A 14009-nucleotide genomic window follows, 5' to 3' on the forward strand; every position below is an offset into this window, starting at 1 on the left:
CAGTTAAAAGACAAGCTCAAGAGATGGGCCAGAGCCTTCCCAGTTAAAGGCTCCCAGGAACGAAGCACTCAAATGACACATGAAGGAAACGGCAGAAGGAGAGCGTTAGAAGCAATAAATGGTAAACTAAAAAGCAGTAAAAGCAGAGAGGAAGTAAATGAGCACAAGTTCAGAAGACTGAAGAATGAAAGAAGAGACAGAAAAACATCTATAAATCAGGTAACGAAGTAACATAAAAACCACATAGAGAACTGAGAAAATAAGTCAAGGAGAAAATCTGAAATTTACATGAAAACGAACTCAGATAAAATAAGAAAAGTATCTACAACATTCTACCAGTCACTAACAGCTCAGGACCACCTGGGAAGAAGATTTCATATGAAGATCTAATCACCAAACCAATGGCACAATTATTGAACTATAAGGAGAAAAAATTCTAAACTTAGGGAAAAAGCCATCTTACACAACTGAAAGAATGTGAGAAATAAACAGCTATACCGAATAAAATAGCATGGGCTTTATTTTTCCATAATCTTATTAAAACAGGCACACAGCCCTAGGTGTAGTTTCCATATAAACTAGCCTTCACATATGAAGGAAAAACTCTTCTCAAAAATCAGTTTAAAACACTTCTACAGGTACATGTTTGTGCACACAAAACTATTACCCCCAACTCAGAACTTCAGACAGTTCTAACAGTAAAGACACTGGAAAGGGATTCCACGAGGGGGGGAAAAAAAAGGCCCTAGAGGCCAGCCCACTGTCACAGCAGTTAAGTTCACACGTTCCACTTCGGCGGCCCAGGGTTTGCTGGTTCGGATCCTGGGTGCAGACATGGCACCGCTTGGCAAGACATGCTGTGGTAGGCATCCCACATATAAAACAGAGGAGGATGGGCATGGATGTTAGCTCAGGGCCAGTCTTCCTCAGCAAAAAGAGGAGGATTGGAAGCATATGTTAGCTCAGGGCTAATCTTCCTCAAAGAAAAAAAGGCCCTAAAGTGGAAAATACAAAAAATGAAGACAGACAGATGCTAGACAGCTTCATAGATCATATCTAATAACTTTCAATATGAGGCTAAATAGGAAAAAAATTTCAAAACTACAGAAAATGAAAGAAAACTGAAAGGCAGATTTTTAGTAGTTATAGATTGTAAAGGTTCTGGACATAAAACATCTGATGTACAAAACAGAAAGAGAATTAAATTTCTTTTCAAAGATTTAAAATGCTTGGTTAGGGGCCCACCCGGTGGCGCAGTGGTTAAGTTTGCATGTTCCACTTTGGCGGCCCGGGGTTCGCCGGTTCAGATCCCGGGTGCGAACATGGCACCGCTTGTCAAGCCATGCTGTGGTAGGCGTCCCATAGATAAAGTAGAGGAAGATGGGCACGGATGTTAGCTCAGGGCCAGGCTTCCTCAGCAAAAAGAGGAGGATTGGCAGATGTTAGTTCAGGGCTAATCTTCCTCAAAAAAATAAAATACAATAAAATAAAAATGCTTGGTTAGCAGTACCTTAAAGCAGTACCTTAAAAAGACAATGAACTAGGTACTTTGGCTATTTGCCAAGTCCAAGTCATAACCTAAAATTGGATGCAGGAAATGATTCTTTCCAAACAAGTCAAATTCGATCCCTATGGCTTGTACATACCATAACTAGAAAGAAATTAAACATTTTAAAGCTGGAAAGAGATCTTTCACAAGTTATATAAGGAAACTGAGGCCGAGAGTTTTAGTTACCTGTTAGAGCTGATTGACATAAGTCTTTCTGCTGAACAGAGAGTCAATTTCCCAAACCTTAAAACTCACCCAGAGGACTTCCAGTGATTATGATAAGGAAGTTGTTTTTATTTACATGCATGCAAAAGAATAGCAATGTTCTAAAACTGTCCCTGGAAGACGTTTCACTTCTCTTCTTGGTTTTAGGGGAGGACATACATATAAAGTCAATTTTCTCTGTTACCCTAAAATTTGGAAAAAAAATTTAATAATGGCAGTAACATATAATATTATTCAAAATGTTCTGTTCTATTGTTTAACCATTTCCATCTTTTAACACTTTTCTAGGGCTGGCCCCATGGCTGAATGGTTGAGTTCACACGCTCCACTTTGTCAGCCCAGGGTTTCGCCGGTTCGGATCCTGGGGGCAGACATGGCACCGCTCATCAGGCCATGCTGAGGCAGAGTCCCACATGCCACAACTAGGAGGACCCACAACTAAAAAATATACAACTATGCACTGGGAGGATTTGGGAGGGGCAAAAAAAAAGAAGATTGACAACAGTTTTAGCTCAGGCGCCAATCTTAAAAAAAAAAAAATATTAACACTTTTCTTACCTCATTCTTCAAGCATTTTCTCATCTCCCGATCAAGATCATTGCAATGACCAAAAAATTTCAGAATGCTGTGCTAAAAGGAAGAAAAGGCATAAAATATTTCATCCCATAATATGCTAAGGTCTCTGGCACATAGAGTTTAAATATTTATTACTATAGAAATGTGTTTAATGTGTCACCTTATTACTAAGCAAACAGTTAAATCACAAGTATAAAATATACAAGTAAACAGGCTTACACTGCCCTTCCTACAAAGGAGGGATAAATGCTCTAGAGTAGATAGAGCTCTATAGTGGAAATGAAAAATAAACTTTTCTTTGATAAAAGGGAAGCCTATTAACCTGCCAAATCCTCACAACGACAAGAGTGTAAACAATTTTATTTCCTAATACCCCTTTCTTTAAGCGCATATTAAAAATCACAGCACAATCCATCCTGTATTACAGGAAGTAATGTCAAAGCGAAGTGTGGCCATAGTAACACAACAAGCAACTTTCTTCACTAGCAACTACTGTCCCACAGAAGGGTTACTTAATAAATGCTTGGTGCCAAAGCCACTTTCTCATTTGCCCCTGTTCAAAACGTCATCAAAATACATCAGAAACACCTAACACTATTATTAGATGGCCTATATGGGCCACATAAATAAGCCACCAACTCACAATATAAAGAAATCTATGTCTGAAGTTCAAAGTCTGCTTTGTTTGAAAAGCAAAAATAATCTCCTAGTGGTTTCAACTCCTATGACTATTATCATGGCAAAAAGTATGAATGCTGCAAAGCAGATTAAGATGATGACTGAAGTTAAGATCCTAAATTTTAGAAGGGCCATAATTAGTGCATTTGCACGTCACAATTTTAAGGGTGGGTCAGAGAGCATGGTGATCTCCTATAATGACATGCCATAAATGCTGAACTTGTAGTGGTAATAACAGGCACATCTTTTCCTTTTCTTTCTAATTAAGGCTTTCATAGAAACCAGGCAACACATAATTAGGAAGCTATGCCTCATGCTGTTTCTTTTTTTCCCTGCTTCATTGCCACTTTAAATGTACTTTTCTGGTCCACTCTGAATAAACGGTCAGAGTTTTTCTGGCGAGCATTTAAGAGAGACTTAGATCTCCCACCAGATCACCTAATGGCCTTTTCAGAATAATTATTTCTCGTGTATTTTTCCTAAACTACTTCCTTGACAACAAATAAACAGGGACAATGTATTTTCACACACCTTCAGGACAAGCAGAAATAACAGAAAGGGTTAGACTTTTAAGACAATATTTCATAGCTTAGTTTACATTTATTTATATCATTCCATATACATACATCTTATTTTAAAACTCTAAGACAAAACTAATTTATACTTTTGCTTTCACCTCAACATTAAACCCAAATAAGAATTATACTATTTGACATTACATGAAAAACAAGCCCAAAATGCCCTAGTGGAGCTGGTAAAAGAAATGTCCACGGGCTGCAATTCTCTCATATACACACAGCATAAGCCACTAGTGCCTGACGGCTATTTCTAGAGAACCACACTGGCTGGCTGGCTGAGTAAGTGACTCAATCGACTGACGTCTGGAAGACAGTGTCCCGGGCACTAAGGATACAGCACTGAGCAAGGCGGACCTGGGCCTACTCTCACAGTGCACAGTCAGAAGGAAAAGACGAATAATGAAGTGACTGCTATAAAGCAGTGGTTCTCAAAGTATAGTCCAGGGATGCAGAGGAGTTCCCAAGAGTTTTCCAGGGGACACATAAGGTAAAAACTATTTTCCTATTAATCAAAGATCTTATTTGTTTTGTTCATTTTCATTCTCTCTCAAGGGTACCGTAGAATTTTCCAGAAGCTACATGAAGTATAACATCAACACAGATTGAATGTAGAGGCAGATATGAGATTCTAGCTATATTCTATTAGGCCCAACATTTAAGAGAACTGCACAAATGCAAAAGCAATGTCACTCTTTTCACTTTTTTTTTGTTTTGGAAACTAAGATCTTTTTTGTGAAAAATAACTATGTAACAGGCTTATTATTCTAATTTTTAAATTAATATTTTTAAATTTCTCAGTTTTAATTTCTATTTCAGTAAATATTGGCAGACACAGCCTACATAAACAAAAGTTCTTTCGGGTCCTGAATAATTTTTAAGAATGTAAAGGAGTCTTGAGACCAAAAAATGTGAGAACAATTGCTATAAAGTAGGAAATGCACTATGTATGATGTTACTGGTGTATAGAGTGACTATACCAAGTGAATCTAGGCCAGGAAAGGAGAAAAGGAAGAGGAAATAACAAATTAAGCTGACTAAAACCTGGAGGGTGCTAAAGCCTGGTCTACCAAATGGGAAGTGCTGATTGTGAGGAGGCTCTAAGTTAAGGAAAGGAAAAAGCAAATACAAAGCGTGGAAGAGAGAAACATGCTCCACAACTGCAGAAAAAAGCACACAGGAAGGAGGGGAGGAGAAGGCAGGCGTAGGAGAGTGGGGAAGCTCAAGAGATAATCAGAGGCCAGTTTCATGAAGGTCTTGATACACAAAGTAAGAAATTTACATTTTATTCTATAGGCAAAGGGAGCCAGTAAAGGAGAACAACAATTAAATTCATGTTTGAGAGACTGCTCTAGATGCAGTGTGGAAAGTGAATTAGGACAAAGAGGACAAAACAGTCAGAGGACCAGGTGGCCCCAGTAAGATACCGTTGTAATTAAGTGGTGTTAAGAATAGACATATAAATCAGTGGAAGAGACTAGAGAGCCCAGAAATAGACCCACTCACATATGGTCAATTGATTTTTGACAAAGGCACCAAGGCAATTTAGTGGGGAAAGGCGACACTTGCCAATAAAAGGTGTTAGAATAACTGGGTATCCATAGGGAAAGAAAGAAATCCTAACTCAAACCTCACACCACACACAAAAACTAACTTGAAATGAATCACACTAAAATGAAAAAGCTAAAACTATAAAACGTCCAGAAGAAAAAATAGAAGAAAATCTTTGTGACCAGGAAATACACAAAGATCCTTAAAACACAAAAAACAGAAACAATAAAAGAAAAAAACTGGTCAATTAGACTTCTTCATACTTACAAACTGTTCTTTGAAACACACCCTTAAGAAAACGAAAAAGGATGTCATAGACTGGGAGAAGATATTTACAATACACTTACCAGACAAAGGACTTATATATCGAATGATAAAAAGAATCCTTACAACTCAATAATAAGGCAAACAACTCAATTTTTAAATATGGGCAAGATGTCATGAATGGCCAATATGCACACAAAGAGATACTCAAAATCATCAGCCATCCGGGAAATACGATTGAAAACCAAATGAGATATTACTACACACCCATAGAGCGGCTAAAGTCAAAGACTTACAATATCAATTCTTGATCTAGCTGTATGATAAACATAGTTTGCCTAAAGTATATTGTCATCAACAACATTCTTTGAACCAGTAAAAATATCTGACTTCACAGGTCATGGGTATCACTTACTGCCTTATTTTTAGTCTTAAAATTCTACTCATTTAAATGATAGTTATTATATAATTTGATATATCTACACTGTATAAATATCATGAGGAAAATAATGCATCATCCAAAGTTAAAGAAAAACATAAACGCTCTTTATAACTGTCTCATGTGTCAAACACATGGGAAAAAAGCTAAATATTTGACATCTGTAAAGATACCAGCTTAATTTAAAGCATTCCAAAAATGGGCTTCTTTTCTATTTTGGTGTTTACCATGGAATTTTACTTTCATTCCACTAACAATTAAGTAAATCTGTCAAATTAGGCCAATCATAATTTAAATCTAGCTAATACCTACTTACAAAGAAAGTTTCACTTTCCTTTAAACATAGAATGGTAGACATCAAGGAATAGAAAATGTTAGAATTTCATTATGACCAGAAGAGTCAGAGCTGAACATAATTGTTCTAGTGCCCTGAAATTAGGAAAAGGAAAGTATTTTATTATAAGAACATGGATTCTAAGGTATTACATAGCATTTCAAGAGTTCCCTAACAAACTATCATGCTTGATTTTTACTAATCATAAAAGGCAGTGGTTTCTGAAAAATCACAAGCTTGGGGCTGGCCCTGGGACAAAGGGGTTAAGTTCGTGTGCTCCACTTCTGCAGCCTGGGGTTCACTGGTTCAGACCCAGGCGTGGACCTACATATCGTTTATCAAGCCATGCTGTGGCAGGCAGCCCATATATGTAAAGTAGAGGGAGATGGGCACGATGTTAGCTCAGGGTGAATCTTCCTCAACAAAAAGAGAGGGATTGGTGGCAGATGTTAGCTCAGGGCTCAAAATAAAAAAAAGCACAAGCATCAGTTGCTTATCTGTACTAAGCTAAGATGCATTACTAAGACATTATCATTCCCTTCCATTAATGGAGATAACATTTTACATCAGTGTGTTGCACCTAAGTTTCATTTTTGCTTTATGGTCATTTTTCTGAAGTCTTACATTTTTGTGACATTCCTTAAGCAAGTTAATCAAGACGTTGCATTCTTCAGTGTGCAAGTGTGGAGATAAGTCAGGATGCATCTTTAGAAGATGATGGAGCACGGCAGAGCAACCTGTGGATACAAGAGTGTCTTGAGTATGTGTGACTATATTCGTTAGTGCGACCTAAAACTATTTTCAGTAAGAACCTGCAGTGATTTTTATCAGAAAAGAATGTTGACCTTAGGCAAATTATTAAACTTGAGCCTCAGTTTGCTTCCTCAGCCAATCACTTAACAGATTCAGCAAGTTATCAGGAGTGTTTAGAAAACTCGCAGGTTCAGAAAAAAGCAGGACTCCTCAAGAGCCCCAATCCTGGAAACAAGTGCTCAAACAAAAACAGCTTGCCTATATTAATAAGTCCAACTTCAGTCATTTTCCCACATTCCTGAAATTGATTACAACTCATTTGTTCAGATGAAATTCTACCAATTAAGAGAACTGGCTTATTAACCCTTTTGAAGTGTATATTCCTCTGAGAGGATCAAAGGGCCATTAGTCAGTCTCACATTAGGGTGAATACAGATTTTCTTCCTAGAATCTGGCTAAGAAAAATCTAACTAAACAATGAAGAAAAACAAGAAGCAGGTGTGAAATTTTTTTCCAAATTTAGCAGATATATCTATAAAATGCAATTATTAGAATTACAGAATTATTAGAATAATAATAGATAATATTAGAATAATAATTCTAATAATCCTAGAATTCTAATATTATTATTAGAATTATAGAATGCAATTATCAGAACCTGAAATTAAGTTTAATTGGTTCATTCACAAAGCAGAAAATTAGCAGCCAAGGTCAAAGCAAAAGTATTATTTTGAGGTGTCTGCTATAGTTATGTAGTACTATTCACCTATTCTTGTTTTAACTTATTCTTTTTAACTCAGAAAAGATTAACAAAAGAAAGATTCAATTAATTGCTTTAATCTCTTAAAAGTTTCGAGAAAGAAAACACAGAAGAAAGTCATGACCTTAGGTTGGGCAGGGTTCTTAGATATATCAAAACCACAATCCTTAAAAGAAAAAATTGGTAAAAACTCATCAAAATTAAAAACATTCCCACTTCAAAAAACATCATTAAGGGGCTGGCCCCGTAGCCAAGTGGTTAAGCTCCTGAGCTCTGCTTCGGAGGCCCAGGGTTTTGTCAGTTCGAATCCTGGGCGCGGACATGGCACCGCTCATCAAGCCATGCTGAGGCGGCATCCCACACACCACAACTAGAAGGACCCACTATGTACGGGGGGCTGTGGGAGAAAAAGGAAAACTAAAATCTTTAAAAAAAAAAAAAACAAACATCATTAAGAAAATGAAGAAAGACAAGCGACACTTTGGTTGATAATGATGTGTCAATGTAGGTTCATCAATTGCAATAAACATACCACTCTGGTGGGGGATGTTGACAGCAGGCAAGGATGGGGGGAAGGGGCAGAGGGCATATGGGATCTCTCTGTACTTTCTGCTCAGTTTTGCTGTGTACCTAAAACTGCTCTAAAAAGTAAAATCTACTACAAGCTACAGACTAGGAGAAACTATTTGCAAATCATATATGATAAAGGACTTCTATCTAGAATATATAAAGAATGCCTACAAACAATCCAATGTTTAAAACGGACCCCCAAAATGGGCAAAAAATTTGAACAGATATTTCACTGAAGAAGATACAGGTCTGGTTAATTAAGCACATGAAAAGATGCTGAACACCATTAGCCGTTACGGAAATGCAAATTAAAACCACAATGAGATAGCACTACACAGCCACCAGAATAGCTATAATCAAAGTCAGACAATACCAAGCATTGGTTAGGATGTGGAGAAAATGGACCTCATGCATTGCTATTGGGAATGTGAAATAGTACAGACACTTTGGAAAACAATTTGGCAGCTGCAGTTGCTTAAGTTAATGCAAACTTATCATATGACCTGGAAATTGCATTCCTAAAGACAAATGAAAACATATCCACACAAAGAGATGTATGTGAATGTTCATAGTATCATTCCTAACAGCCAATGTTGGAAACAATCCAAGTGTCCAATAACTAGGTAACTGGATAAACAAATGTGGTATATCTATACAATAAAATACTATTTAGCAATTACAAGGAATGAACTTGATACATGCGCCAACATGGATGAACCTCAAAAGCACTAAGCTAAATGAAAGCAGCGAGATTCAAAAGACTACATACAGTACGTACGTAAGAGTTGCGCCCAGCTGAGAGATGAGTATTTGAAATGGAAACTGGAAATACGGCCAAGTTCAAGTCTTACTTGCCTGCCACTGACTGCAAAGTCTTTTCAATTAATATAAATTTTTGCCTCAGAAAAATTAGGTCTCACACAGTTCAGCAATTCAAGTCATCTAATATTATACAATATTATCCACCTACACTTATATAGTATTACTTATCTAGTTCCTGTCTGACTTATTTTTTCTGAAGGAAGATAAACATTGGTTTAGTCACCTAGAAAATGTCTTTAATATTTTATTTTGTAAATACATTTGACAAAATATTTTTTTATATTTCTATCAACCAGCCCTCAAATTTATGCTTTTATAGTTCAGAAACAACCTTATGATGTACCGAAATGACCTCTTTAATTAGCAAAGTAAACACTTGGGAAGACACTTGGCTGCTGATGTAAAGGGATACGTGCACATTGCACATAAGCATAAATGCGTATCATGTTAGATATTTTTCCTCCCTCCATAAGAAAAGTTTACTTCAAATATGTATGCTGCTGTAGACCCAGCCAGGGTACCAATAAGACATCTTTCCTCCTATTTATTTATTTATTCTAGATGACTATATCAAAGAAGAAAATGGTTTCCTATAATTTCCTTTCCCTTTTCTTGATAAAAAGCTACCACTTACCCTAAAGCACTAAACACTTACCTTATCCCTTATCTAACAAACTCCTTGCTTTACCACTCACTCCCCTCTCCTCCCCCTATCTTTTTACTTAGAGATTCTCTTCTTCCCCTTTCCCTCTCTTCACCCTTTCCCTCTGCTCCCTTCCGTGCACTCTGTGTGATCTGGCTTTGCCCTCTGGTGCTTACAGAGATGTACTGCTGTACTCTTGGGTGTAATGTACAAACCATAACTAGAAAACAATGGCATTCTTCTTAGAACACATTTGAATGAGTGCTGATGCCTCCCAGCAGTCATCTTTAAAAGCCTATTCTAATAACACTATAACTCAAAGTAATTTTTTATGAACCTAAGAAAAGCTATATATTCCATATTCTTATTTTTAAAATTTCTTCAAAGCTATAAGAATATATCTACATTATTAGTGTAGAAAATAATTTGTAGAACACTTACGATGTGCTAGGCACAAGTGTTATAATCCTCCCAATAACCTTAGGAAGTAGGTACCTTTTTAAATTCAGTTGAACCAGAAGAAATTGCCTTTTTGTAGGTCAAAATACGCATTACTCAAATTTTCATAGCAAAACTAAGCCCCAGGTCACACAGTGAGAGTTACTACTCAACGTAATCTCTCACCATGACTGATTTTTCCCACATTCAAAATAGGAAAGACATGCCTTCGTAGCACTTCATGAATGAAATAAATTCAGATAGCAGGAACTATTTCCCCAAGATCCTGTGGTTGGCTAACGTGCAACAGGCCCTAATTCTAGGCCCAGGTTCCACAGAAGTCAATTGAATATTCTCCTGTATTATTAGAAACAGAGGAGCTGTCTACATCAAGAAAAAACAGTACTGTGTTCGTCCTATCTGCCATGTCCAGAATATTGACAATTTGAATATTCCTGAGGGATGCTCAGGATGGAGATGGCTCTGAAACTAGGTTTAAACAGGGAACCATTAATGAAATTGGGGATATTTACCAATTTAGGGAAGCCCCCAACAGAGGGGACAGATAAAAGAACAACCCGGTTAAGCAGGACAAGCAACGGATTTGAAGGGAAAAGATGCTGGGTTTGGAGGCGAAAGTGGTAGACTCAGCTCTTCACAAGTTATGTCACTTTGGTTACTTATTCTGAGACCCAAGTCTCTTCTTCCACAAAATGGAATTAGTTCTTGACCTATAATCTCTGTGTGACCATGAGGTTTACAATAACCTCTGTGAGAGTACCTGAAATCGTGAACAGTGAGTGGGACATACGTAAAGCATTATTTGTGTATCTGAGATGCTCTGTCACATGATGGGAAAGGGTGACCTGAATTTACTCTGAGGTGTTTCTGAGGACAGGACTGGAAATCAAAGGGTGGAAGTCACAGAGGCAGAAGTCATCTTCATGGAGCTGTCCAACAACGAAACAGGATGCTGCGGGAAGCCCTTGATATCTGTCCTGACGTGCCCAAAAGAGACTGGCCACATCAATTAAGGATGTCAAGAGTATAATACTTCTTGAATTGTGTTCTTAAGTTTCTTCTCAAATCTAGGTTCACAATTAAATGATGTTACACCGTTTCCAAAAATAAAATTCACACTCAAAGGATAAACAGTTGTTACTATAAAGAAGGCAGAAAACAATTTCAAAACGATACTGCCAAGGTAATTACGAACTTCAGCCGCACGACTGAAACAAAAGTGAAGGAAACATTATTTGTGATAATGCTTTGCCCATGGGTGTTGGCATGAGAAAGAGGGATAAATTCCATTCAAACTGTTGTTATTTAGTTAAACACAAAACTTCAGTCCCACCTTTACACTGCCATATAGGGTTAACTTGTCACAATTACAATACTTCCCACCCCTGCCAACCCCACCCACTTCCTCAAGTATGCACACACTGACGCCAAGCAGTTCGCTGAAACTCTTAAAAATGTTTAGCTGTGACAATCTGATGTTTTGATAACTGGATAATATGACCCTGCAAAGCAATTTTAACTTTTACTTGGGGGTAAGCTGGAGGGTAGAGGCAGTAGGTTACTCTCACTAAAGATTTAGAAATTATAGTCTTATTTTATTCAGTCCTTCACCTTATTCTACCAAGACTCTGACGTAAAAATCTTCCTAATGAGTATTCTATGAGAGAGAGAAGATTTCAACCACCAGGTGGCACAATTTTAGAAAATCAATAAACCGAAGAGAAAGCAATACAATAACTCTAGTAAACAAAAGGGAGTAAACATTCTAATAACACAGTTCAGCAGATCTATAATCACAGTGGGGAAACCCTATATTTGAATGCCACTTGGGTTTTCTTTAGAAAGATTCTGTTACTGTTTGGCTTCACCAGAAAGAAATTTACGCTACAGTTGCAATTTCTAATGTCATTTTAAAGCAAGCAAAAAAGGAGGCCAAAGTCTCCTGTTCAGAATTTGAAGAATCTGTTCACCAGGAAAAACGGTAAACTAATACTTATTGCTTTCTAAAATGTATTTTTTTAAAAGCCTACATTTTTGAAAGCTCTGGAATTAGTTAAATTAGTTTTTCTCCAACCACTTCAAACGATGCACCATATTCAGCAGAAGCAGCCAACAGACGACACCAGCTACCCCACCCACCTCTACTTATCACAGCTGCCAAGGGCCCAAATCGAAATAGATGCTCTAAGTGGCTGGCGCTCCCAGAGGACAGACCATGCCCCCTGCTACCCAGAGCAACCTGGGAGACAGACTGGAGGACTCCCTTCCGCCGCACAGTCTCATAAGGAATGGGCCAAGTCGTTCGTATCTTTCCTTGAACAGTTACGGGCACTTCCTAGGTGCTAAGCACTCTGCCAGATTACATGAATTTCCGAGGAAAATCTTCGTCCACGCACCTCCAAGAATCACAGGCTAGCCAGGGAATATCCTTGTAAATGCATCTACTAAACGCCCAATAAATGTGCGAATGCTGAATTTAGGATGACCATAGATTTGAGAATTAGCTCAAACTTCAACACGCTTTTTTAAAAGGATGGATCTGAGGCTTATTTTAAGCGCGGAAGCCCATGTGTACAGGACAGGAGACACAAGGGGGGTCACCACAGAACTCCTTTGCCAGCGCGAACGTCTTTTATGCATTGAACCTTTTAAACGAAAGTTTCCAGAACTCGAATTTACTTAAGACTCTTCTTAAAGCACCTACTGTGAGACTACAAGCACGGTCGTGTCTCAACCCAAGAAAAGGTATGTGAACGTCCACTTTCCTTGAAAAGGGTACTGATGGGGGTTGGCGGATGGTCACACCGCAAGACGGACTGGGGGCAACTCTCGCTGCAGCTGAGATGCGCCCCCCACCTTCCACAGGCTAGTTCTAACCCCCCGGATCATCAGGAACAGTAACCACCACGCCACGGACTGAGCGCTCCCGTGTCACACACCGCGTGAAGCGCTTCCCTGCTCACCATCGCGGCGATGGGTGACCCCCATTTTGCAAGCGAGAAAGCCGCGGCTCAGGGAGGGGAGGAGCCCACCCGAGGTCACCTCCTGGAGAGCGGCGGGGTCGATCCCCGCACAGAGAGAAAGCTCCGGGCCCAGGCCTGCTCCTAGCGCGTCCTCAGCGCACGCCCGGGCTCAGGACGCCCCGGCAAAATCCCCGGCGCCGCGCGCGGCCGCAGGGCTGGGGCAGAACGGCCGCTCGGAGGGCCCCCAGGCCCCGACCTCGGAAAGCACGGGGGGGCGCGCGCGAGCAGGGGATGCGGGCACGGCCGGGGGGTCCCGCGGCCTCCCCGGACACCGCGGCCAGGAAAAGAGCGCCCCTCCGAACCGCCCGACCCCGAGACTCACCCGACTCGCGGCCACACCGGGCGGGCTGAAGCGGAATTCACCGGCGAGAACGCCCCACCCTAAGGCCGGCAGCCTAGGCGCCAGAGCCGGAGGGCTCCGGGCCACGAAGTGTCCAGCGCCCTCGGCGGCTGACCCCGCTCGGCCAGCCCCAGCCGCTCGCGTCCTTTGGGGCGCATGCGCCACCTGGCTGGACGGGCCCACTTTCGGGCGCCGGGAGGGGGAGGGAGAGTGAGTCCACGGAGGCACGGCGGAGCCTAAACGACAAGCCAAGCCGACAAGCCAGATTTTGTGGCTCATATTAACTGCATTTAAGCAACCTTCTTTGCTATGAGGGGTGACGTGGGGGCTTGCCGAGTTCCACTTGTGCCGCTCCCCTCAAGCGGCCCCCTGAGCTGAGGGACAGTCCAAAGTACGAGCCCCCTCCAGTGGGCGGGGCTCGAGGGCGGCGGGAACTGCAATTGGTGGC

General features: G+C 40.1%; 1 protein-coding gene across 3 annotated transcripts in view; it reads right to left on the reverse strand.

Moving 5' to 3' along the window:
• The window catches only part of CMC2 (C-X9-C motif containing 2), a 16418-nt gene extending 2563 nt beyond the window's left edge, over positions 1–13855 (reverse strand). Inside the window, exons 1-3 of one of the 3 annotated variants that reach the window (XM_046680274.1) lie at positions 13544–13699; positions 6816–6928; positions 2333–2404 (exon numbers count right to left, since the gene is read on the reverse strand). In XM_046680274.1, the coding sequence (XP_046536230.1) occupies positions 2333–2404; positions 6816–6896 (153 nt within the window). In that variant the 5' untranslated portion in view covers positions 6897–6928; positions 13544–13699. Of the gene's footprint in view, positions 1–2332; positions 2405–6815; positions 6929–13543 lie in introns of all 3 variants that reach the window. The other 2 variants (XM_046680272.1, XM_046680273.1) reach the window with 2 other exon arrangements.
• Between the last annotated feature and the right edge of the window lie 154 nt (positions 13856–14009).

The sequence above is a fragment of the Equus quagga genome, chromosome 13 (assembly GCF_021613505.1).
Source record: "Equus quagga isolate Etosha38 chromosome 13, UCLA_HA_Equagga_1.0, whole genome shotgun sequence".
In the NCBI taxonomy this organism is placed as follows: domain Eukaryota; kingdom Metazoa; phylum Chordata; class Mammalia; order Perissodactyla; family Equidae; genus Equus; species Equus quagga.